The sequence below is a fragment of the Ranitomeya variabilis genome, chromosome 5 (genome assembly GCF_051348905.1).
Source record: "Ranitomeya variabilis isolate aRanVar5 chromosome 5, aRanVar5.hap1, whole genome shotgun sequence".
Taxonomy (NCBI): domain Eukaryota; kingdom Metazoa; phylum Chordata; class Amphibia; order Anura; family Dendrobatidae; genus Ranitomeya; species Ranitomeya variabilis.
In genome coordinates, this window is record NC_135236.1 from 296,337,470 (window position 1) to 296,363,601 (window position 26,132).

General features: G+C 42.1%; 1 protein-coding gene across 2 annotated transcripts in view; it reads left to right on the forward strand.

The window, feature by feature from the left end:
- The first annotated feature begins 8,395 nt into the window (after window positions 1-8,395).
- The window catches only part of PODXL (podocalyxin like), a 113,244-nt gene continuing 95,507 nt past the window's right edge, over window positions 8,396-26,132 (forward strand). The window contains exon 1 of one of the 2 annotated variants that reach the window (XM_077264452.1): window positions 8,396-8,626. In XM_077264452.1, the coding sequence (XP_077120567.1) occupies window positions 8,584-8,626 (43 nt within the window). In that variant the 5' untranslated portion in view covers window positions 8,396-8,583. Of the gene's footprint in view, window positions 8,627-17,697; window positions 17,822-26,132 lie in introns of those variants that run through there. The other variant, XM_077264451.1, reaches the window with a different exon arrangement.

The window sequence follows — 26,132 nt, forward strand, 5'->3', positions numbered from 1 at the left end:
GGTCTCAGGCACTGCAGCACACAAGTACTGCAGTGTATAAGACTAACGATCAAAGTACAAAATATACATGTGCCACAGTGGGACTTAGTAAAAAAGTGTAAAAAGTCAAATAAAATATGTAAAGAAGTAAAAATAACACACAAAAAAAACACTTACAAATCACGAAAAGCCATTTTGCCAATAAAATGTAGTGTTTGCGTTAAACAAAAAAATACACATAATTATAACGACCTGACCTATAAAACTATCATGTTATATACTCAGTACAGTAAACTCTGTAAACAAATAATAAAAAAAACTACAAAAATGTTGCTTTTCATCAAACTGACACACAAAAAAAATTGAATAAAAAGTGATCAAAAATCAAATGTAGAAAAACATAGTATAAATGTAAACGCCAAACCATCCCGCAAAAAACAAGCCCTAGTAAGACTCAGTCAGCAAAAAAGTTAAAGCGCTCAGAATATGGTGATTCAAAAAGAGATTCATTGTTGGAAAATAGTGTTTTTAGTCTGTAAAAGTAGCAAAGCATAAAAAAATCTAGATCTAGTAACCGCGCAATGAACTGTGCAAAAAATAAAACTGTAACTGAATTGCTGTTTTTTGTTCATTTTGCAACTGAAAAATATGATTAAAAAGCGATCAAACGCTATGTGCCCCAATATGTTACCAAAAAATCTCCAATTTGTCACACAAAAAATAAGCCCTCATGCAGCTCTGTTTGATAAATAATAAAATGTTACAGCTCTCAGAATATGGCAACGAAAAAAACAATTTTTTTTCATTAAAAAAGCATTTTTACTGTGTGTTAGCATTAAAACATTAAAAACCCAATATAAGTCTGGTATCGATGTAATCACACCAACCCGAATAATAAAGCCTTTTTATCACTAATACTACATGGTGAACCGTGGGAAAATAACAATAATAACCATTCTTGTACTGATGTCTATTTGTTCATTCTGCCTCCCAAAAATTGGAATAAGGCTCGGGTTACATTTATCCTGCGCTCTCCTCTGAGCGCTTATGTCAGGGTTTCCATGTATATCTCCCAAAATGTGATTCATTCGAAACCCTTGATGGAACCACTCATTTATTAGGCACATAAGGTCTCTTTGGATTCCGTCTGGTCTCTGTTCTGGCGGTGTCCCATCATTTCAGGCATCCATTTAGCGCACAAGTGTGGTTAACCACAGTTCTGTGAATGCCTAAAAATAATGTGATTCCAGCCCTGAAATTGATCAAAAAATGTTATGTACCCCAGAATGTTACCAACAAAATTCCTAACTTATCCCGCACAAAACCAGCCTCCACTCAGTTCTGTCATCTGTCACTGGAAGTATAGGGGGTACCCACATTACTGGTATAACAAAGACTCAGGAAAAGCAGAGGCTGCCACCCCCTAAAATAAAATCCAGTGAAATCTGTGCTCTTAAATCCAAATGCCAATTCCTTCTGAGCCCCACTGTGCCTAAACTGCAGTAAGTGGCCATAGTAGACTACAACCACATATGGGGTATTGCCATGTTATATAAAAACTGCATAACAAATTATGGGATCTATTTTTTCTTATCACCCCCAATTTAAATTATAAATTTGGTGCTAAAAGAGTATTTTAGCGGAACAAACGTAACTTTTTGTTTTTACATCTATAAAGTTTTGTGAATCACCTGTAGGTTAAAAATGCCCAGTACACCATTAGATTAACTCATAAACTGGCCTAGTTTCCAAAATTGGGTCACTTGTGGGGGTTTCTGCTGTTTGGGCATGTCTGGGGCTCTGCAAATGAGACATGGCATTCACAATCCATTCCAGACAAATTTACACTCCAAAAATCAAATAGCGCTCTTTCCTTCCTGAGCTCTGCCGTGTGCCCAAACAGCAGATCTTGACCATATATAGGATATTATCGCATTCCAGAAAAATTGTGTAACAAATTATGGTGTCCATTTTCTCTTATTATCCATATATATTTTAGCGTGAAAAACATAATTTTCCTTTTCAAATCCACATTTTAAAAAGTTCTGTGAAGCACCTACCGGTTAAACAAGCTAAACACACCCCTAGATGAATTCCTTTATGGGTCTAGTTTCCAAAATAGGGTAATTTGGGGGGTTTTCTGCTATTTTGTTACCTCAGGGGCTCTGCAAATGAAACTTGTTGTCTGAAATCTATTCCAGCCAAATTTACATTCCAAATATGGATAATAAATATAATGTGCCTAAACAGAACTTTTTGACTACATGTGAAGTATTACTGTGCTCTGAATAAAGTGGGTAATAAACTGCTGGTCCACTTTTTCATACTACCTCTTGCAAAAGTGAAATATTTGGATTGTTATATTGCCAACAGATCACATCCTTAACAACAGCTTTTGGGGGACCCTCAGCGGAATTTGGATGCCCCCAATTTGTGGCTCTAGACCTCCTCTGTGGTGAACCCGCTCCCTTTCCAGTACAGGGAAGTGATGATATCCTGTTTCCTTAGGGATTTCTTGACAACCTGGTACCTATCCACCATGCCAACAAGGTAGTCTGCATTCCGAGGTTCGGCCTGGGCAACTCAGGTATGTACTGGCCTGGGAAGGGAGTGGATGAATCTGTCCATCACCATCCACTTGATCATCTAGGCAGTAATGGAAGACTCTGGCTGCAACCATTCATGGACTAGGTGTAGCAAGTCAAACATCTACAAGCGAGGGGGTTTGTCGCTAGCATATGCTCAGTGGTGAACTCGTTGAGCTCTAACCGACATAGTTACTCCCAGACATGCCAAGACTTTGGTTTTTAACTTGAAGTATTCCTTGGCATGCTGCAGTGCTAAACCTTTTGAGGTTCACCTGTAAAATATTGCGCCAGCCCACTGCTCTGGTGGAAGTCTCTCCCGATCAGCCACCCTCTTGAAAACCATGAGAAAGGCTTCCACATTATCCCTCAGGGTCATCTTCTGCATGGCCCGCCTTATTGTCTTCTGGACATGTGAGTCATCACCTGGATTTGGGGAAGGGGCGGTTTCTCTGCTGGGGACATCCCCTGCCCTGAGTTCCACCTGCCATTACTGCTGTTGGATCTGCTGCATCAGGAATTTATTTGTGTCCTGCTGTATTTGGTGCTGCTGCTGGCTTATGATCAGGTGATTGATCAGCTCCTCCATTCTGTCTCTGCACGGTCAGACACAGCCATTACAGAGTACATAGCAGGGGCACATTTATAAGATTATCTTGGTACAGGAAAAACATTTTTAAACACATCTATTGATTAAAATGAACCTTGTTCATGAGACAACCCTTTTAAGGAATTAAACATAAAAAGCCTTTTGTGACAACAAGGTGGTGTAAGTAATCAACTTTGCATACAGCAAGGAGGATTTTCTGTTGCGCATACTTTAATGATCATTCTTGGGTGGCGAGTAACAATGAGTTAATAACTCCAGTTGAACTGACTGTCATTTTTCTGAACTGTAATAGGCCATCAAAATGTTTAAATATAATTTAAAAAAAGCTTATTCTAATCTTACCATTCACCTCTTCAGCCCCTCCACATCACCCATCCATTCCTCACCGCATCTTCAGATTGCGACCGCTCGCACTAAAATCCTGGACATAGATTCTGCACAAGCACATGAAAGGTCACAGTGTAATAGCATCATGGAGTGAATCATGACATTGCAGGTGAACGTGCGAAACCTCACTGGCCTCATAAAAGCATGGATCAGGATGAGAGGTCCTGTGGTTTCAGCTTGATAATTGGCGATCCAAAGAAGCAAAACTGGACGAGTGATGGTGTGGACTGTATGGGCCGGAGATGTGAGGTGAGTGTAGGAGTTTTTTTATTTTTTTACATCTTATGTTTATTGTGCTCTGAGGTCTAAATAGACCCCAGAGCATAATAAGTGACATTAAATTTTATTTATGCTAGTGGTTTATACCGTGCATAATATTACAGGTAGAATGAACATTCTGTTTAAAATGGGAAAGGTGGCAATGCATTATGAGTAAAGATGAGCAAATGTGATCATCATGCGGCCACAGGGGCTAGAACATAATGTAGGAGAATTCCCAGATGCTCGGATAAGACAATATTCCAGCACATTCGCTCTCCACTAGCTATGAGGGCTTATTACTCCCCTGTCCCACAATGTGCATTCCATGGAGCCACATATTTATTTTACTCACTTATATACCGCCATTCATTCCACAGCGCTTTAAAGGCATTATCATCACGGTCCCTATTGTGGCTCACAATCTAAATTCCCTATTAGCATTTTGTTGGAGTGAGGGAGAAAAATGGAGAACACCGATGTAAACACAAGGCGAATATACAAACTACTTTCAGTTGTCCTTGGTGGGATTTGAACCCAGGACCCCAGCGCTGCAAGGCTGCAGTTCTAACCACTGAGCCACCGTACCCAAATATAATACCCATAGACTTGTAAGGGACAGTACTTACAGAATCCATAGAAATCTGACAGTGTGCTTTGTTCAATTAAACGCTTTATTACAGAATTCCTCAAAAGAAGCAATATTCTAGAAGAGAGTAACTCAATGGATCAATTTTTGGGTCACATGAAATGGCCCTTTAGGGATTTACTTAACCTGACCTTTGATGCATGACCTATGCAACCCTTCCACTAGATAACTAGCTCTACATAAAATCTAGAAATATTACATTGTACAAATTCTATACTTTAGGTGAGCTAACTACATTTTGAATAATATAAACATAAATTATAATGAAATTATAAAGGCGGATTATAAATAGAGTACAGTCCCCAAATTCGCTAATTTGTATCATCAAGGGGGAGATCATTAGAATACAGAATTTGTGACCTCGGCATTGGGGATGATGCAATAAAACAGTCATAAAATGTATACTTTCTTACTATTAAAGGGCACAGCAGAGCATTGCATTCTGTGATGGAGCGGCAATGCGGTTAATAGAGAGTGAAATTGGAGAAGAATGTGTGGACGCTTATGGCTTTTATCCTAAAAACAAATAGAGAATTCCTCAGGACTGCTGCAGGAATTAAACAATTAAACAATGATCCACTTGGGGAGGATTTAAACTGTTGCCATGACAGTGAGAAAGCTTTTCTAGACAAGTTCTGGATGGGCTGGAGGTTGGATTCGAGAGGGCAAGTGTCCTTTGTCTTCAATCATTTGCATTTGGTGGGATTAGTTCCAAATCAAGCTCTTAGTATACAAACAAGATGGCAAAATATACCCTGGAAAATATTACCGAGGGCATCAAAGAGGCAAAAGGGCCAAGACAACAGATCGATCTTAGGTGACACGCAGTTTTTATGAGTCAGATATAGGATCTAAAATGTTTATTGTTTTCCGTCATTCTGTTAATAAGTTTAGGGAATTTGCTTTATTTTCACAGATTGGCACCAAGCCAAAACTTTTGTAGGTCAGGCTGCATTTTTAAGCTACAGTTTGCCCTTCCTCCATTTTTCGGTGCTACACAAAGCAGCTAAAATGAAAATTAAATGTACAAAATATTCTTTATTTTATTTAATCGTCGACTGTTATTTCTCAGTATAGCATTTTTTATAACTGTTAATTTAAAGAATTATGAAAGAAAACAACCACACAAAAAACACTCCTAATAAATAATAATAATAAATCTTGCTATTCTTCTAACTGTACGAGACTTTTATCAGTAAGTGGTTTATATGGCTGGGAAAGGGCTGCAGTGAGAAAATAGGTTTAAAAATGAGCAGAAAACAAGCGTTTACGTGTGACCTATTTTTGATTTTAATCCATTAGCAGTAAACAATAGAGGTTCCTATTGAATGACTGCAAGCAGAGGTCTTGAGAAACAAAGGCGATTGATACAAAAAGCATCTTATGCAAAGAATAGTATTTATTGACTAAAACCTGCGCTGATTACAAATAGTGTAATAGCTGGAGGAAGCATTCGAATCCTACCAGTCTTTCTGCTTCAGTGTCGCTATGTGTGGTTCTTCACTGGTTCATTCTTCAATAAATAATCAGTTTTTAAAGTGTGTTTATTAACTTAATTTAACATTTATCAACATTCTTATTAATTTGACTACCGGCAGATCCTATAAATAGTCTGACAAACCATTATTGGTCAGAACTAGTACCATGAACATAATGATCAGTAGTTATTTTGGTGGTTTTAGGCTGTGTTCACACATTGCATTTTTTTGCTGCGTTTTTTTTATGCTGCATTTTACAACACCAACAAAGGCTGTGAGATTTCAGAAATCTCATGCACACAGATTCTTTTTTTTCCTGACTCATTTGGAAAACTGCAGTAAGTCCCTTCTTTCAGCGTTTTTGCAGCATTTTTGTCACCCATAGGAAACAATAGGTAAGTGCAAAAACATAGCAAAAAACGCAGGTATCGGGTTTTGCTGCGTTTTTGGTGCAAAACCCTAAGGAAGTTGCATCAAGTATTTTTGGGGGGGGCACTAAACTTTATCAGCATGTACAAGAGACAACAAAAACACAGAAATAAAAACCCAGCAAATACGCAGCAAAACCTGCTTTTTGGAAGCAGCTTCTCTACTGCCAAGAGAGCAGGTTTTGCTTGCAGGAAAAAACGCAGCAAAAACGCAATGTGTGAACACAGCCTAATGCTTCTTTCACATTTTACATTCTCTTTTTAATTTTCATGAGGTTTTGTGTTTCGCATTCCTTTTCTAGTGCTTTTTTTTTTAGACACATTTTGTTTTTAATTCACACAATACACCTAGAGCACGCTTCAGAAAGGCACAAATACATTTGGCGTATTTATATTTGCCTATTTACTTACAGCCAACATCTGACCACTATGTTTTTTTTTTTCCTGAAAAAAAAGAAAGGCATCAAAAACACCAGGAAAAAAGCACATGAAACCACGATTTATAGGTGAATAAAAATGACATATGTCACCATTTGAACTGGATCAAATGAGAATTCTAGCTTAAGGGAAATAAAGGTTATTTACCGTGTGACGAAAAGATTAGCAAGTTTATATTAGAACTTGGACTAACTATATACGTTGTGTAGGAATTTTATTTTTTTAAATGTATCAATTGTCAGATGCCATTTGTCACATTTCATCTTGGAGAAACGGCAGGTTGCACTATTTTGTGAGGCTTTTTTGGACACAGGTTCCATTCAGATGGACATAGAGCCTTGTTTGTTGCAATGTATCTTTCTGGGGCGCAGGCTTTCTAGATACAGGTCTGTGAACACCTGCGTTATGAACAGAGCACACTGTATGATGGACTTTTTGTCAGTTTGCATCCGTTATGTAATTGATCGTTTCACGTGGATTCTGTTCTCCATGTCTAAAATGGAGCAGGAAACTCTAAATGCAGCCATGAACAGTGCATTAGATTACCTAGAATGGATACAGTTGTGTTCACTATTTGGCCTTGTACTGTTATTTTCAGCCAGTGAATGTTATAAGGGTTTTTCCTTCTCATATGGCCGGGTTCGCATGAGCATATGCAAAATCATCTGTTTTTATGTACAGAAAGAAGTGACAATTTTTCATCCGTATTGTCATCCGTATGCCATCAATGAGTCCAGTTTTGTTAAATCCGTATATCCGTTTTTTACATGAACAATTTCAGAAATAATAAAAGACAAGTACACTTTTATATCTTAATAATTACACTGCATCCATGAAAACCGCATGACTGATCCAGAATATAGGTCAGAGTAGCGCATGCTGCGATTTTTTTATACGCGGACCAGGAATTCTGCACATGTTGGACCCCACCAATCACAAAGTACTAACGCAGCATAGCGGTATTTCATGACTTTACGAGAGGGATGAATGTTACCAAAAAAAGTTCCCATTCACTGACAGCAAGCAATAATCTGGAACAAGCTTAGAAAGGGCAACATAAGCATTAGAAGCGGTATAAGATCCCAGTGCACGCAGCCTTATTATAACACATATATATGGCATGGCGGATGAGCACATCTACAGAAAACACAAGATGGCCAGGCCCTAACGTGTCCTGTGATGTCAGTTATTGCTGATCTTGAGGAATTAGTAGACAAATGGGCTGCAGCTAATCCCTGTCCCCATAACTAGGAGGATCCAGCTGTCTGGAGCAGATTATGAAGGGTAGCGATCCCTCATAGACGCCATGGTAACAGGGGGCAGAGAAGGCTCCTTATTGTTCTCCACCCTGCACTCTTCACAGGCAGCGGAGTATAATGATTGTTTTAGCACAGGACTTCCTCAGCCATTCCTTTCATAGAGTCATTTCCATTGAGCTGGCATCCTGCACATATCTTGGTGTGCTCTGCTGAAGGAGGAGTTTCCTATGTTATTGTTTTTTGGGGCAGGTCCACCCAACTTTTCTATTGGAGAGAGCAGAGTGGATTTGTACTTGTCAGATCCCCCCTGATACCTCCCCAGGCAGTCAGTGGGGGGTTAGAGCAGGAGCAGCAAGTGCCAGAGCATCACTGGACATAGAGGGAATCCCACACCAGCAAGTCCACAGGCTGCAGATAACACACCAACTCTGGGGGAGAAGATAGCAAGAGGGGCTTCAGAGTCTGCACAGTGTCAGTGGGCTGTAAGATAAGAACACCTCAGGACAGCAGACATGACCAGGCTGGGCTATCTGCTGCCATTGCTCTGTGCTCTGGGTAAGTGCTCTCATGTCCCTTGAATTCATTAAAACTTCCCGCTTGGTTGGAGCCATCTCCTCCCCTCAAGATGAGGCAGATCAGTCACAGTCCAAGGAGAGACTGGCTGACAATAGGCACTGGGTGTGGGAAAGGAGCACTCCCAAAGTGTGTGTGTGTGTGTGTGTGTGTGTGTGTGTATATATGTATATATATATATATATATATATATATATATATATATATATATATATATATATATATATATATATATATATATATATATATACACACATGTATATAATGGGTTTGCGTAGAGCAATATAAGGCTTTTTATCAAGGTTCTAATTTTCATTACATCTGCAGTTTTTTGTGACTGAAATGGCAGGAGTAACACTTTCAGCATCTCGAATCTCATTGACAGCGATTTGCTATTGTAGTTCTGATAGAATTTTGGCAGAAATACATAGAACAAACCCCCTTTTTTCGAATGTAACAATACCTAGGACTTGGCTGTTTAGTTATTATTACTAGACCATTTTATTGTAATTTTCTCTGTTCTCCTATTAGGAGTCATTGTGCGAATTAGCCGACATGTCACACTTGTCTTTATAAATCTTTCCTTTTACATGTACATAAAAGATTTTGTGATATTTTCAAGAATAGCCAAGTGTCCAAAATGTACAGTAAATTGGTGATTCATGTGACTAACTTCAGTACATTTGTTGTTTTTTTTATACATGTGTATTTTAAAAATATCCGAGTACATAGTATAAATGTTAGTTTTATTTGTAGAAGTATTATTATTTAGCACATTTATAACAGCTAATATAGCAGGAGTGAATCCATTAAGAAACTGCATCTTTCCATTTATTCATTCATTTATTCACTTAATGTTTTCATGTACTTCTGTCCACGTAAACCCTGTTCACATAAAAAGCTCTCGATATACAGCAGTTAAAGGTGATCAATCATAGGTGTCTAGAAGTGGCATCTTGTACCCATAGGCCACAATATTGTCATGAGCTTTGCTATAGGGTTTCAAGGGATACCATTATTGGCATCATCCATAGGCTATAATGGCATTCTTTTAAATAGATATGTCATGAAATCCTTATAATTGACGCATGTGATGGATGCCCTAAAGTGGTATTTGTCTCCCATAGGCATCAATGTTTAAATAAACATATACATGTAATGTTTTTTTTTTGTAATTGGATTTTGGGAAAAACTGTTATATACCAGCCAGATGGAGGCCAATAGGATACCTGTTGTGAATTTGCTTTTTGCTCCCTCTAGTGGTTACTAGTTTTTTGACTCTGGTTTTTCTGTCATTCCTTTTATCCGCACCTGGGTCGTTAGTTAGGGGTGTTGCTATATAAGCTCCCTGGACCTTCAGTTCTATGCCTGGCAACGTAGTTATCAGAGCTAGTCTGCTGTGCTCTTGTCTACTGATCCTGGTTCCAGTTATATCAGCTAAGTCTGCCTTTTGCTTTTTGCTATTTGTTTTTGGTTTTGTATTTTTGTCCAGCTTGTTCCAAATCTATATCCTGACCTTTGCTGGAAGATCTAGGGGGGCTGGTGTTCTCCCCCCGGACCGTTAGACGGTTCGGGGGTTCTTGAATTTCCAGTGTGGATTTTGATAGGGTTTTTGTTGACCATATAAGTTACCTTTCTTTATTCTGCTATCAGTAAGCGGGCCTCTCTGTGCTAAACCTGGTTCATTTCTGTGTTTGTCATTTCCTCTTACCTCACCGTCATTATTTGTGGGGGGCTTCTATCCAGCTTTGGGGTCCCCTTCTCTGGAGGCAAGAAAGGTCTTTGTTTTCCTCTACTAGGGGTAGCTAGATTCTCCGGCTGGCGCGTGTCATCTAGAATCAACGTAGGAATGATCCCCGGCTACTTCTAGTGTTGGCGTTAGGAGTAGATATATGGTCAACCCAGTTACCACTGCCCTATGAGCTGGATTTTTGTATTCTGCAGACTTCCACGTTCCTCTGAGACCCTCGCCATTGGGGTCATAACAGTTTGCCAGGCCAGTATTAAATGTTTAATGCATTGCAGAAGAGGGATTATAAGAAAGAAGATTCTGAGTTGTTTTTTTTTCCTTCCCCTTTACCTCAGAGTGGCTATGCTTGCTGCAGACATGAATGTCCAGACCTTGATTACAAGTGTGGACCAGCTGGCTACTCGTGTGCAGGGCATACAAGACTATGTTATTAGAAATCCTAGGTCAGAACCTAAAATACCGATTCCTGAACTGTTTTCCGGAGACAGGTTTAAGTTTAGGAATTTCGTGAATAATTGTAAATTGTTTTTGTCCCTGAGACCCTGTTCATCTGGAGATTCTGCTCAGCAAGTAAAAATTGTTATTTCGTTCTTACGGGGCGACCCTCAGGATTGGGCTTTTTCGCTGGCGCCAGGAGATCCGGCATTGGCTGATCTTGATGCGTTTTTTCTGGCGCTCGGTTTACTTTATGAGGAACCCAATCTTGAGATTCAGGAAGAAAAGGCCTTGCTGGCTATGTCTCGGGGCAAGACGAGGCTGAAGTGTATTGCCAAAAATTTCGGAAATGGTCCGTGCTGACACATTGGAACGAGTGTGCACTGGCCGCTAATTTTAGAAATGGCCTTTCTGAAGCCATTAAGAATGTTATGGTGGGTTTTCCCATTCCCACAGGTCTGAATGATACTATGGCACTGGCTATTCAAATTGACCGGCGGTTGCGGGAGCGCAAAACCGCAAATTCCCTCATGGTGTTGTCTGAACAGACACCTAATTCGGTGCAATGTGATAGAAAAACCGCAAATTCCCTCATGGTGTTGTCTGAACAGACACCTGATTTAATGCAATGTGATAGAATCCTGACTAGAAATGAGCGGAAAATTCATAGACGCCGGAATGGCTTGTGCTACTACTGTGGTGATTCTACACATGTTATCTCAGCATGCTCTAAACGTATAGCTAAGGTTGTTAGTCCTGTCACCGTTGGTAATTTGCAACCTAAATTTATTCTGTCTGTAACTTTGATTTGCTCACTGTCATCTTATCCTGTCATGGCGTTTGTAGATTCAGGTGCTGCCCTGAGTCTCATGGATCTCTCATTTGCTAAGAGCTGTGGTTTTACTCTTGAACCATTAGAAAATCCTATTCCTCTTAGGGGTATTGATGCTACACCATTGGCAGCAAATAAACCGCAGTATTGGACACAGGTTACCATGTGCATGACTCCTGAACACCGCGAGGTGATACGTTTCCTGGTTTTACATAAAATGCATGATTTGGTTGTTTTAGGGCTGCCATGGTTACAGACCCATAATCCAGTCCTGGACTGGAAGGCTATGTCAGTCTCAAGTTGGGGCTGTCGTGGTATTCATGGGGATTCCCTGCCTGTGTCTATTGCTTCTTCTACGCCTTCGGAAGTTCCGGAGTATTTGTCTGATTATCAGGATGTTTTCAGTGAGTCTGAGTCCAGTGCACTGCCTCCTCATAGGGACTGTGACTGTGCTATAGATTTGATCCCAGGCAGTAAATTTCCTAAGGGAAGACTGTTTAATCTGTCGGTACCTGAACATACCGCTATGCGTTCATATATCAAGGAGTCTTTGGAGAAAGGACATATTCGTCCGTCTTCTTCCCCTCTTGGTGCGGGATTCTTTTTTGTGGCAAAAAAGGACGGATCTTTGAGACCTTGTATTGATTATCGGCTTTTAAATAAGATCACTGTCAAATTTCAGTATCCTTTACCGCTGTTGTCTGACTTGTTTGCCCGGATTAAGGGTGCCAAGTGGTTCACCAAGATAGACCTTCGTGGTGCGTACAACCTTGTGCGCATTAAGCAAGGTGATGAATGGAAAACCGCATTCAATACGCCCGAAGGTCATTTTGAGTACTTGGTGATGCCTTTTGGGCTCTCCAATGCGCCTTCAGTTTTTCAGTCCTTTATGCATGACATTTTCCGGAAGTATCTGGATAAATTTTTGATTGTTTATCTGGATGATATTTTGGTTTTTTCTGATAATTGGGATTCGCATGTGGAGCAGGTCAGGTTGGTCTTTAAAATTTTGCGTGAAAATTCTTTGTTTGTCAAGGGCTCAAAGTGTCTCTTTGGTGTACAGAAGGTTCCCTTTTTGGGGTTCATTTTTTCCCCTTCTGCTGTGGAGATGGACCCAGTCAAGGTCCGAGCTATTCTTGATTGGACTCAGCCCTCGTCAGTTAAGAGTCTTCAGAAGTTCTTGGGCTTCGCTAACTTCTACCGTCGTTTTATCGCTAATTTTTCTAGCATTGTGAAACCTTTGACGGATATGACCAAGAAGGGCTCCGATGTAGCTAACTGGGCTCCGATGTAGCTAACTGGGCTCCTGCTGCCGTGGAGGCTTTCCAGGAGTTGAAACGCCGGTTTACTTCGGCGCCTGTTTTGTGCCAGCCTGACGTCTCACTTCCCTTTCAGGTTGAGGTGGATGCTTCGGAGATTGGGGCCGGGGCCGTTTTGTCGCAGAGAGGCCCTGGTTGCTCTGTTATGAAACCTTGTGCCTTTTTCTCTAGGAAGTTTTCGCCTGCCGAGCGAAATTATGATGTGGGCAATCGGGAGTTGTTGGCCATGAAATGGGCATTTGAGGAGTGGCGTCACTGGCTCGAGGGTGCTAAGCATCGTGTGGTGGTCTTGACTGATCACAAAAATCTGATGTATCTCGAGTCTGCTAAACGCCTTAATCCTAGACAGGCCCGCTGGTCATTGTTTTTCTCCCGCTTTGATTTTGTTGTCTCGTATTTACCAGGTTCAAAGAATGTGAAGGCCGATGCTCTTTCTAGGAGCTTTGTGCCTGATGCTCCTGGAGTCGCTGATCCTGTTGGTATTCTTAAAGATGGAGTTATCTTGTCAGCTATTTCTCCGGATCTGCGACGTGTGTTGCAGAGATTTCAGGCTGATAGGCCTGAGTCTTGTCCACCTGACAGACTGTTTGTCCCGGATAAGTGGACCAGCAGAGTCATTTCCGAGGTTCATTCCTCGGTGTTGGCAGGTCACCCGGGAATTTTTGGCACCAGAGATCTGGTGGCCAGGTCCTTTTGGTGGCCTTCCTTGTCAAGGGATGTGCGGTCATTTGTGCAGTCCTGTGGGACTTGTGCTCGAGCTAAGCCTTGCTGTTCTCGTGCCAGCGGTTTGCTCTTGCCCTTGCCTGTCCCGAAGAGACCTTGGACACATATCTCCATGGATTTCATTTCTGATCTTCCGCTATCTCAGGGCATGTCCGTTATCTGGGTGATATGTGATCGCTTCTCCAAGATGGTCCATTTGGTTCCTTTGCCTAAGCTGCCTTCCTCTTCCGATCTGGTTCCTGTGTTTTTCCAGAACGTGGTTCGTTTGCACGGCATCCCTGAGAATATTGTGTCAGACAGAGGATCCCAGTTCGTTTCCAGGTTCTGGCGATCCTTTTGTAGTAGGATGGGCATTGATTTGTCGTTTTCGTCTGCTTTCCATCCTCAGACTAATGGACAGACGGAGCGAACCAATCAGACTTTGGAGGCTTATTTGAGGTGTTTTGTCTCTGCTGATCAGGACGATTGGGTTACATTCTTGCCGTTGGCTGAGTTTGCCCTTAATAATCGGGCTAGTTCCGCCACCTTGGTTTCGCCTTTTTTCTGCAACTCTGGTTTCCATCCTCGCTTTTCTTCGGGTCATGTGGAGCCTTCTGACTGTCCTGGGGTGGATTCTGTGGTGGATAGGTTGCAGCAGATCTGGAATCATGTGGTGGACAACTTGAAGTTGTCACAGGAGAAGGCTCAGCGCTTTGCCAACCGCCGCCGCGGTGTGGGTCCCCGACTACGCGTTGGGGATTTGGTATGGCTTTCTTCCCGCTTTGTTCCTATGAAGGTCTCCTCTCCCAAATTTAAACCTCGTTTTATTGGGCCTTACAAGATATTGGAAATCCTTAATCCTGTATCTTTTCGTCTGGATCTTCCTGTGTCGTTTGCTATTCACAATGTATTTCATAGGTCCTTGTTGCGGCGGTACATTGTGCCTGTAGTTCCTTCTGCTGAGCCTCCTGCTCCGGTGTTGGTTGAGGGCGAGTTGGAGTACGTGGTGGAGAAGATCTTGGATTCTCGCCTCTCCAGGCGGAGGCTTCAGTACCTGGTCAAGTGGAAGGGCTATGGTCAGGAGGATAATTCCTGGGTGGTCGCCTCTGATGTTCATGCGGCCGATTTAGTTCGTGCCTTTCATGCCGCTCATCCTGATCGCCCTGGTGGTCGTGGTGAGGGTTCGGTGACCCCTCACTAAGGGGGGGGTACTGTTGTGAATTTGCTTTTTGCTCCCTCTAGTGGTTACTAGTTTTTTGACTCTGGTTTTTCTGTCATTCCTTTTATCCGCACCTGGGTCGTTAGTTAGGGGTGTTGCTATATAAGCTCCCTGGACCTTCAGTTCAATGCCTGGCAACGTAGTTATCAGAGCTAGTCTGCTGTGCTCTTGTCTACTGATCCTGGTTCCAGTTATATCAGCTAAGTCTGCCTTTTGCTTTTTGCTATTTGTTTTTGGTTTTGTATTTTTGTCCAGCTTGTTCCAAATCTATATCCTGACCTTTGCTGGAAGCTCTAGGGGGGCTGGTGTTCTCCCCCCGGACCGTTAGACGGTTCGGGGGTTCTTGAATTTCCAGTGTGGATTTTGATAGGGTTTTTGTTGACCATATAAGTTACCTTTCTTTATTCTGCTATCAGTAAGCGGGCCTCTCTGTGCTAAACCTGGTTCATTTCTGTGTTTGTCATTTCCTCTTACCTCACCGTCATTATTTGTGGGGGGCTTCTATCCAGCTTTGGGGTCCCCTTCTCTGGAGGCAAGAAAGGTCTTTGTTTTCCTCTACTAGGGGTAGCTAGATTCTCCGGCTGGCGCGTGTCATCTAGAATCAACGTAGGAATGATCCCCGGCTACTTCTAGTGTTGGCGTTAGGAGTAGATATATGGTCAACCCAGTTACCACTGCCCTATGAGCTGGATTTTTGTATTCTGCAGACTTCCACGTTCCTCTGAGACCCTCGCCATTGGGGTCATAACAGATACCCTTTTGACCTCCGTCTGACAATTAAGCCATATGGACACGTGTACGTGTCAGGAGTTTTCCATGTGAACATGATGTGAACAAGATGAATTGTCATGAGCTGTCCATATGTAGACTGTGGAGTAAGGATCTCCAATGTAATATAATAAAGGCCAGTGGACCACAGCTGTTAGGTACAAACTTCTACTATTGGAACTTCCATACGGGTTTACAAAGTAATGTACAAATAGCGCACCATGCATGTGTGGCCGCCCCAGCAGCCCTTGTGCAGGGAAAATGAGCACTGCAGGACTAAAACAGCAGCGTGGCCCCTTCATTCTCAATGAGAGCAGGTTCTAAACTTCTACTAAGTGTTCAAATTGGTCAGCCCCTTTAGACTTCACTTGTAAATATGATGTTCATTTTAAGTTTTATATTTTCCAAATTTGTTTCTTCTTTTCTACTAACATTGATACACAAGATAGAATATTGTTACACTATTTAAAAAAAACCATAACATACAATATATAATGCCATGGACGACATTTATGCAGCTGAACAAATACAGCTCTATCAATCTATGAATGCTGTAGTATTACCCCTGATAAATGTAGAGCTATATTTGTTCAGTGACCCTATCCCATAGGGCTCCATTCACTCTATAGAGACAAAAAGAATGTACCGTATTTCTCAGACTATAAGACGCACCAGACCATAAGACCCCAAGTTTTCAGAAGGAAAATAGGGAAAAAAATTAATGTGTCAAATGGGGGTCCGTCTTACATTCTTTTCGTCCGTCTTACGTCATTACGTCTGATTTCAGCTTACCGGGGGGATCGGCAGCGCTGGTGAGCGTGGTCACAGGGGGTGTTCTGTAGTCTGACAATATGACTCCCATCCCAGGTTGGCACGGCAGGTGTGGTGGCCTAAGGGAAATCCCATCCCAGGCTGGTGCAGCTGGTGTGGGCAGGTGCGGCTGGTGTGGCTGGTGTGGGCAGGTGAGGCAAGTTAGGCGGTGGTGCAGGGGGCTCCACTGGCATTTTATGAAAGCCCGGAGGCCTCACACATCCATTGCTGCGATGCAGTGGCCTCCGGGAAAATGACGGCCGGGGATGGCGCATGCTCAGATTGAGATCTCAGTACCGAGATGTGGCTGCCATTTTCCTGGAGACCACCACATCACAGCAAAGGATGTGCGGGGCCACTGGGCTTTCATAAAATGCCAGCGGAACCACCCTGCACCACAGAGCACTACCGCCGAACCTGCCGTACCCGCTGCACCAGCCACAGCAGCCTGAGAAGGAAGTGTGATCATTGCCCGGCAGCGTCGGACTGGGACCGCCGCAGAATCACCCAACTCCTGCCGCTGCCACAGTATTTGTAAGTATATTCCGACTCTAAGACGCACCCCCATTTTCCCCCAAAATTTGGGGGGGGGAAAGTGCATCTTATCTTAGTCTGAAAAATATGGTATTTTTGGCATCTGTTGAGATGGTATGTGTTGATATATATTTTTTCAATTGCACTGTTCTTTTTACTGTAAAATACTGCAAAATGCTGCCATAAGAATGTTAACTGTGCAAAAGTTTTAGGCAGTGATGGACAAATGGTGCAAAATAAGAATGCTTTCAAAAATAGAAATAGTTTGTCTTTTCTCAGTTAACACATTGCAAAGTGAATGAATAAAGGATCAATATTTGGTGTGCCTGCCCTTTGCCTTAAAGTGAACCTGTCAGCAGTTTTGGCCGATATGAGTTACGGCCATCACCTTTCAGGGCTGATATGTAGCATTCTATAATGCTATATATAAGCCCCAACCAAACTTGGAAGAGAAGAAAAATAACTTTTATTATGCTCATCTGCGGGGCGGTCCGGTCCGAGGGGTGTCACCCTACTTGGATCGGTGCCTCCCATCTTCTTATTATCGCTGCCCTCCTGCTTGCTTTGTGTGGATGACGTGTCCCTGCATCATCCACACAGTCTGCTCGGCATCACACTCCTGTGCAGGCGTACTTATCTGCCCTCACCAGGGCAGAGAAGTACGCCAGCACAGGAGCATGGTGCCGAAGACACTGTGTGGATGATGCAACGACGCGTCATCCACACGAAGCAAGTAAGATGGCGGTGATCATAAGAAAATGCGTCGGACCAAGAAGAGTGACACCCCTCGGACCGGATCGCCCCACAGGTGAGAATAATAAAAGTTATTTTCCTTCTCTTGCAGGTCGGGCTGGGGGCTTATCTACAGCATCATAGAATGTTGTATATAAGCCCTGAAAGGTGGTGGCCGTAACTCATATCGGCCGAAACTGGTGACAGGTTCCTTTTAAAAACACCATCAAAGTACCAATTCTTCTAGGTACACTTGTATGTAGTTTTTGAAGCAACAAAACAGGGAGGTTTAGATCAGGGCTTTTTGGGGGCCAAAATAGCAATTCCAGGACTACTACTACTTCTTTACACAGAAGATAGTTCTTAATTATATTGGCTGTATGTTTGTGGTTGTTGCCTGGCTGCAAAATAAATTTGGAACCAATCGGGTGCATCCTGATCGTCTTACATGATGGATAAATATTTGCCTGTACTTTTAAGCATCGACTGCATAATCTTGACCAAACTTGATTATAGTTGGGTCCATTGGTTGCTACCAGTGATGAGCAAGTATGCTCGTTATTCGGGTTTCTCCGAACATGCTCGGTTGGTCTCCGAGTATTTCAGTGTGCTCGGAGATTTAGTTTATGTCGACGCAGCTGCATGATTTGCTGCCGCTAGACAGCTTGAATACATGTGGGGATTGCTTGTTTGTTACGCAACCCCCACATGTATTCAAGCTGTATAGAAGCCGCAAATCATGCTGCTTCGTCAACATAAACTAAACCCGAGTAACGAGCATACTCGCTCCTCACTAGTTGCTACCGGTTCTGAGCTAATGTCACTGCTGGAAATCTTCCATTTTCAAATTAAAAACACTTTTGCATAGTACTGTACACTGGAACCTTTCATTGGAGGTGTAAGGTGAAAACAATGCAGCATTTTTTAGCTTGTTCCATAATAACCAGTCATCTCTGTGACCTATCATTACAAATACATGTAGGCTGGGAGAACTTGAGATGAAAACCACTGCTTGAAGTATGTGAAAGCTGTAATTGTTAGGCTTTGTTGACATCAGTGTTATTTAATTCTACTGTTCTGCTTATCATAGGAGAAGAATAACTAAATTAATGGCTGCTCAGGACCACCTACCAACATTAGCACCTGACAGACCACACTGACTAATGGAGTCTAGCATTTCACCAAACAAAATAACACAGGATGATGCAAGATTTTAACTGGTATTTTTGATAATAACTTAGAAAGGGGCTTTGAACAGATTATCCAACAATCTAGTCTTACTCTTTTAAACTTTAATAGCAAAGGCAGCTTATATCTAGTTTCTAGATGGTTCAAGCAAAACATACTGTATAAAGTATTTTACAGTTCTTACAGGTGATGTGGGGAGATAAGATTCAAGCAGGTTGAATTTAAATGCCTGATCCTTTTGTTTTCATGGGAGATTGGCCACTGCCAGAGGCGTCTACCAGTGGATTACTCTGCTCACCCCATAGAAAACACATGAAAGTTCGGCCCAGTGTTCATGTCTATGGAGAAATAGGGAAAGTCAGCTGTTGGTTGAACAATTGTTGGGCCAACAGGTTTCTAAGGTGTGGACAGCTTTATTTCTTACACTATGATGATAGCTTTAGGTTTCAATTATCCTTTGAACTGATGAACACCCTAGTTTGAGTTAGAAACGTATTGTACTATTGCATCACTTACGGGATTATACTCGTTATAACTTCATTAGAGTTTTGTTCTTCATTATAGCCCTGGTGGCATTGTAAGTAAAAATGGTAACTTTTATCTTGGATCAATTGTTGTTTGAGTTCATGTAAGAAAATAGTGGAAGGCATTGTTACTGCTGTTGCGTCCCGACATGAAGTCATAAGTTATGAGCCTGAAAATTTGACTGTGATGTGAACTGAGTGTAAAAAAAAAGCTTCTGTGTGTAAAAAATAAGTTTTCAGTTGCCCACACTCATGGAACAAATCGCCCTATCTTACAGTTATTCGACTTTACATCTGATCTATTTAATGCCTTTTACCGAAAATAATAGTGAATAACTCTTGTGTACCATCATAATAGGAAGAATAAAGTCTGTGATGTAATCCAAGTGCAACCACTGAAAAGTTATAAGCACTTGATGCATCAAACTACATCAAAGAACTTGTAAGCCCAGTACTAAATGGTTTCCTTTGTGTGGAGCCTGATGTAGGAAGCATTTTCCTGGTAAAAGTATTCAGTATATTATATCTGTATATGTGTCCTCACTATTGTTAGATTAGTAAGAATAATCAGCCCACCATACAGAGATTTATAAATGCATATACAATATACACTCACCGGCCACTTTATTAGGTACACCATGCTAGTAACGGGTTGGACCCCCTTTTGCCTTCAGAACTGCCTCAATTCTTCGTGGCATAGATTCAACAAGGTGCTGGAAGCATTCCTCAGAGATTTTGGTCCATATTGACATGATGGCATCACACAGTTGCCGCAGATTTGTCGGCTGCACATCCCAAAGATGCTCCATACAAGGCAGGATGGATCCATGCTTTCATGTTGTTTACGCCAAATTCTGACCCTACCATCATAATAGGAAGAATAAAGTCTGTGATGTAATCCAAGTGCAACCACTGAAAAGTTATAAGCACTTGATGCATCAAACTACATCAAAGAACTTGTAAGCCCAGTACTAAATGGTTTCCTTTGTGTGGAGCCTGATGTAGGAAGCATTTTCCTGGTAAAAGTATTCAGTATATTATATCTGTATATGTGTCCTCACTATTGTTAGATTAGTAAGAATAATCAGCCCACCATACAGAGATTTATAAATGCATATACAATATACACTCACCGGCCACTTTATTAGGTACACCATGCTAGTAACGGGTTGGACCCCCTTTTGCCTTCAGAACTGCCTCAATTCTTCGTGGCATAGATTCAACAAGGTGCTGGAAGCATTCCTCAGAGATTTTGGTCCATATTGACATGATGGCATCACACAGTTGCCGCAGATTTGTCGGCTGCACATCCCAAAGATGCTCCATACAAGGCAGGATGGATCCATGCTTTCATGTTGTTTACGCCAAATTCTGACCCTACCATCCGAATGTCGCAGCAGAAATCGAGACTCATCAGACCAAGCAACGTTTTTCCAATCTTCTACTGTCCAATTTCGATGAGCTTGTACAAATTGTAGCCTCAGTTTCCTGTTCTTAGCTGAAAGGAGTGGTACCCGGTGTGGTCTTCTGCTGCTGTAGCCCATCTGCCTCAAAGTTCGACGCACTGTGCGTTCAGAGATGCTCTTAGGCCTACCTTGGTTGTAACGGGTGGCGATTTGAGTCACTGTTGCCTTTCTATCAGCTCGAACCAGTCTGCCCATTCTCCTCTGGCATCAACAAGGCATTTCCGCCCACAGAACTGCCGCTCACTGGATTTTTTTTCTTTTTCGGACCATTCTCTGTAAACCCTAGAGATGGTTGTGCGTGAAAATCCCAGTAGATCAGCAGTTTCTGAAATACTCAGACCAGCCCTTCTGGCACCAACAACCATGCCACGTTCAAAGGCACTCAAATCACCTTTCTTCCCCATACTGATGCTCGGTTTGAACTGCAGGAGATTGTCTTGACCATGTCTACATGCCTAAATGCACTGAGTTGCCGCCATGTGATTGGCTGATTAGAAATTAAGTGTTAACAAGAAGTTGGACAGGTGTACCTAATAAAGTGGCCGGTGAGTGTATATTTCTAACACCATGAAAGCTATGTTAACGATGTGCAACCAGTCAAAATCATTGGTAGTGAAAACCTTTCACTGTAAAATACCAAATATAACATACATCTGCAGCGCCCCAGAGTCCTGGTCGTTGCAGTACTGTGGCTCCGCCACTATGGGGAGCCATGGTGCGTCCGATGGCACTGAAGGAGTTCATCTGATCAGGTATCACAGACACCAATACATTTCACAGCCGGGCCTCCGGGGGGAGCTAAGGGTTCTATTCATTAGGCCACTCCCCACCATAGTGGGTAAACTGGGGGTCAGGCAGGAAGTTAGATCAGAAAGCTGACTGGATTGGACGAAGCAACACCTAGTGGCAGAGGGTGTTGTGGAGGAAGAGACAGTAGGGTCTCTGTCAGGGGTGGGATCCTGACAGAGGCTTGGCATTGGAAAGAACGTAACGGGTCCGCGCCAGCTCCGGGAAGCGGCGGGGCCCAAGAAAGGACTAGAAGCGAGATAGATTGTGCTGAGTGAGAAACGAGATCAAGCAATAGGAGAATTCCAGTAGGGGTCGTGCTGTAAGACCGGAGCAACACCCTACTGAGGCGCACTACCGGTGGCCGGAACGCCGAGGGAGTATTATAACATTCAGCTTCAAGCAATACTCTAAACAGCGGCAGGACAGTCAGTTTAAGGCGGGCTGTCTAACACATATCACCTATGAAGTCTTGGGAGGCAATTGCGGGAGAGGGGCGTCTCTAGGGTCCCGGAAGAACTCCAGGCCTACCCGACAAACGGGTGCCGTTCTAACTGTAACACCAGGAAGGGACGGACGATTAGAAGAACATCATTTAATCGAGTTGTGAGGGAACTTAAGAAACAGACACAACAGTTGTGGGGTACTTTCCGTAAGCACAGCAGGGAAGGACTACAACACATAGCGCTAAGAAGGAAGGCACCGATTTCCACCTGTGAAGTGAACTCTGGAGGTGCCATTGGACCGGCCGGACTTGCGCAGCCTGGTGAACCATATTCTGGACTGAGGATTCAGAGATCTCCAGTAAAGAGGTAAAGAGACTGCAACCTGGTGTCCTCGTTATTTACCGCGACCTGCACCCCACAACTGCACCACCAACATCCACACCTATCATTCACTGTGCGCCCCACGGCAGGGTCACGGACCGGGGCCTAGCCGCCGTGACAACCCCCAGAAGTAGAGACTCGTAGGCCCGGTACCGGGTACCCCTCGGCCCTGCGGCGGTGGGGGCGCTACACATCTATGTGACTAAGTGAGAAAGTAATGATTGCTAAATGTCAGCAAATGTGCTGTATGTGCCAACTGTCGTATTCCTTCACCTGCTATGTCTACGTGTCCCTGTTTCCCATGTGTGTTGTAAAAAATGGAGGGCAGGGATTTCCTTCCCCATTGTCTTGTGCTATGTTTATCATTGTGACCTCGCCACAATGCTTTGGTTTATAATAGTCATTATATTACACCAGAATTGTCCAGCTGCAAGCATTTCTTCAGTAGATATGCTATTAAATATTAGAATTGTTTCTAGAAGAGGATATGGAAATATTTAATAGAAGGAAGAAGTACAGTAATTTCACTGGAGGAAACAACTGGTACATAAAAGGTCTCAAAAACGGAGGAACAAGAGAGCAATCAGGTATAATAAAAGTAAAAAATTTATTGACACAAACTCCACATAAGTTAAATACTACATAATAACAATAAATCACAAAATTAGATGCAGGAAAAAACACCATACAGGGGAAAGGACTCCACTATTTGTACCTGGCCACTTTAGTGCAAAAAAAGACGCATTAAATAAAGTGAACGTGCAGTAGCAAGATTGCACATAAGCAGCAATTCTGTTCACCCTATAGTCACTGTCACAAACATTGTATCAACAATTGAATGGCATGGGGAGTCAATTGCTTACCAGGGACAAAGGTTCTGGAGTCCTAAACCGGGTGTGGGTGCCCCGACGCGTGTTTCGCGGGTAGAAAACCCCGCTTTCTCAAGGGGGAGGGTACATAAAAGGGTTGTTTCACAATGACTTCCTCTGTCCATATACCCTCTTAGGGCCTATACGTAGGGGTGAGGGGACCTGTCTAAGTACGAGTTAGTCGGGTTCGACCGAACTTTAGTCCAAAGTCAAGTTTGGGTACTTGAACTGTACTCGCACTGGAACCCTGTAGAAAGCAATGGGGACCCGAACTTTGGCACTGGAAATCTCCCTCCTGCTCTCCTTCTCCCTCTCTTTCCTCCTCGGACTCCAGAACTGTAAACGGACTTATAGGAGAAGTCCGTGTTCTGAGTTCAGCCTCTTTCTCTAGGTGTCTGGTACGAACCCCGATCTTTACAGTGTGGGTTCACTCATCTCTACCTATAAGTATTAAAGAAGGTATTTTTAAAGCCAATTCTCGAGAGTATTTTGATACTTTTGTGGGACTTTAAAAAATATATTTTGTTAGGCTCAAGAAGTAAACAATATGATTTCAGGCTCCTAATGAGCACGAATTCATTATATACAGGTCAAAAGAAGTTCATTTAATGGCTCATTCACGCCACAATGTCCAAGCAAAAAATTAATCTGATCTTTATGTCCACATACAGCATGCAAGATTCAAGCAACACATACTCTCTTTAAACGGCACAATGTGCTACTAAAAATGATGATTTCTTGTCTAGCATGAATGATCCACTCAGTGGAAGGACAAGCATGTTCGATATTCATTGGCCGATCACGACATGTTTGCATGGGCCAATGGAAGAGAAGACGCTTTCTTATGAAGGCTCACTTTGACGAATATTGGCCTTTGTAAATGTGCTTTTAGAAGAGAAAAAAGAGAAACAAGCGCACATAGGGTGATACAGTATACGGCAGAGGAAGTTAGAGTGGGGGTGGTCTTGGCGAGAGGGGTGCTCACCTGACCAGGTTGTGAATGTCACAACCCCATTGTATACCTGTGGAGTATATAGCTGCTGCCGTCACAACAGCAAATGGAAAAGGAAATTCTCTTCTGCAAATATATTGAGGAATAAAAGGTGATGGATATTTCTGGTTGACTGCGCTGCTGCTGGAATAGTAGTTATTCCATGCAGTGGTAGTATTTAAACGTAGCTTTACTACGTATTTCAGCACTTCAAGTTCGTACCGAACTCACTTAAAAGAAATTGCAGTCTTTTTTTTTTTAATCAAGTTCGATATAAACTTGAAATGTTTATAAAGTTTTATTAAATAATACCACAGTGTGAAATGACTACTGTTTGCGCCGAAATAACGCAGAAGTGTCCATCTCCATTTAGTCCTCAATATATATGAGCTTTTAGGCTTGAAGGTGGGAGAGTTGTTTCACAAATACATTTTTTTTTAATAAAGCCTCCCATACACATTAGAAAGCTGTCTGCCAAACGATGACTCATTGGGCTGTCAACGAATGCCAGAGTATGCGCATAAATATGTTATGGTGTCCCATCAGTGTCAGACGCAATGCTTAGAACACCACGCCACCATTTTTTTTTATTTCACCACTCGAGTGTAATCACTAGTAAGTTCTTTTGCCCACCATAATATACTTTCCAGCCGCCATCATCTTCTGTTCTTAATGACGCTTCTGTCATCTTCTGAAGTTTGTGACCTTCCGCATTACTCAAGTGATTGCTTCTCAATGTAAGTCTATGAGAGCCAGAATGAGCCTCTCATAGATTAACCCCTTAGTGACAGAACCAATTTGGTAATTAATGACCAAGCCAATTTTTACAATTCTGACCACTGTCACTTTATGTGGTTATAACCCTGGAACGCTGCAACGTATCCCACTGATTCTGAGAATTTTTTTTGTGACATATTGTACTTCATGTTAGTGGTAAAATTTATTCGATATCACGTGCATTTATTTATGAAAAAAATGGAAATTTGTAAAAAAAAAATTTAAATTTTGCAATTTTCAAACTTTTAATTTTTGTACTCTTAAATCAGGGAGTCATATCGCACAAAATAGTTCATAAATAACATTTTCCACATGTCACCTTTACATGAGCACAATTTTGGAAACAATTTTTTCTGTTAAGACGTTATAAAAGTTAACCAGCAATTTCTCATTTTTCCAACAAAATTCACAAAACCATTTTTTTAAGGACCACCTCACATTTGAAGTGAGCTTGGGGGGTCAATATAACAGAAAATACCCAAAATTGACACCATTCTAAAAACTGTACCCATCAAGGTGCATAAAACCACATTCAAGAAGTTTATTAACCCTTTAGGTGCTTCACGAAAAATAAAGAAATGTGGAAGGAAAAAATGAACATTTTACTTTTTTCACAAAAAATTTACTTTGGAACCATTTTTTTATTTTCACAAGGATATCAGGAAAAAATGGACAACACAATTTGTTGAGAAATTTCTCCTGAGTACGCCAATACCCCATATGTGGTTGAAAACCACTGTTTGGGTGCATGGCAGGGCTCAGAAGGGAGGGAGCACCGTTTGACTTTTAGAACGCAAAATTGTCTGGAATCAATGGTGGTGTCATGTCGCATTTGGAGAACCCCTGATGTACGTAAACAGTGGAACCCCCCAATTCTAACTCCAACCCTAACCACAACAAATCCCCTAACACTAATCCCAACCCTAACCGTAAACCCAACCACAAACCTAACCCTAATA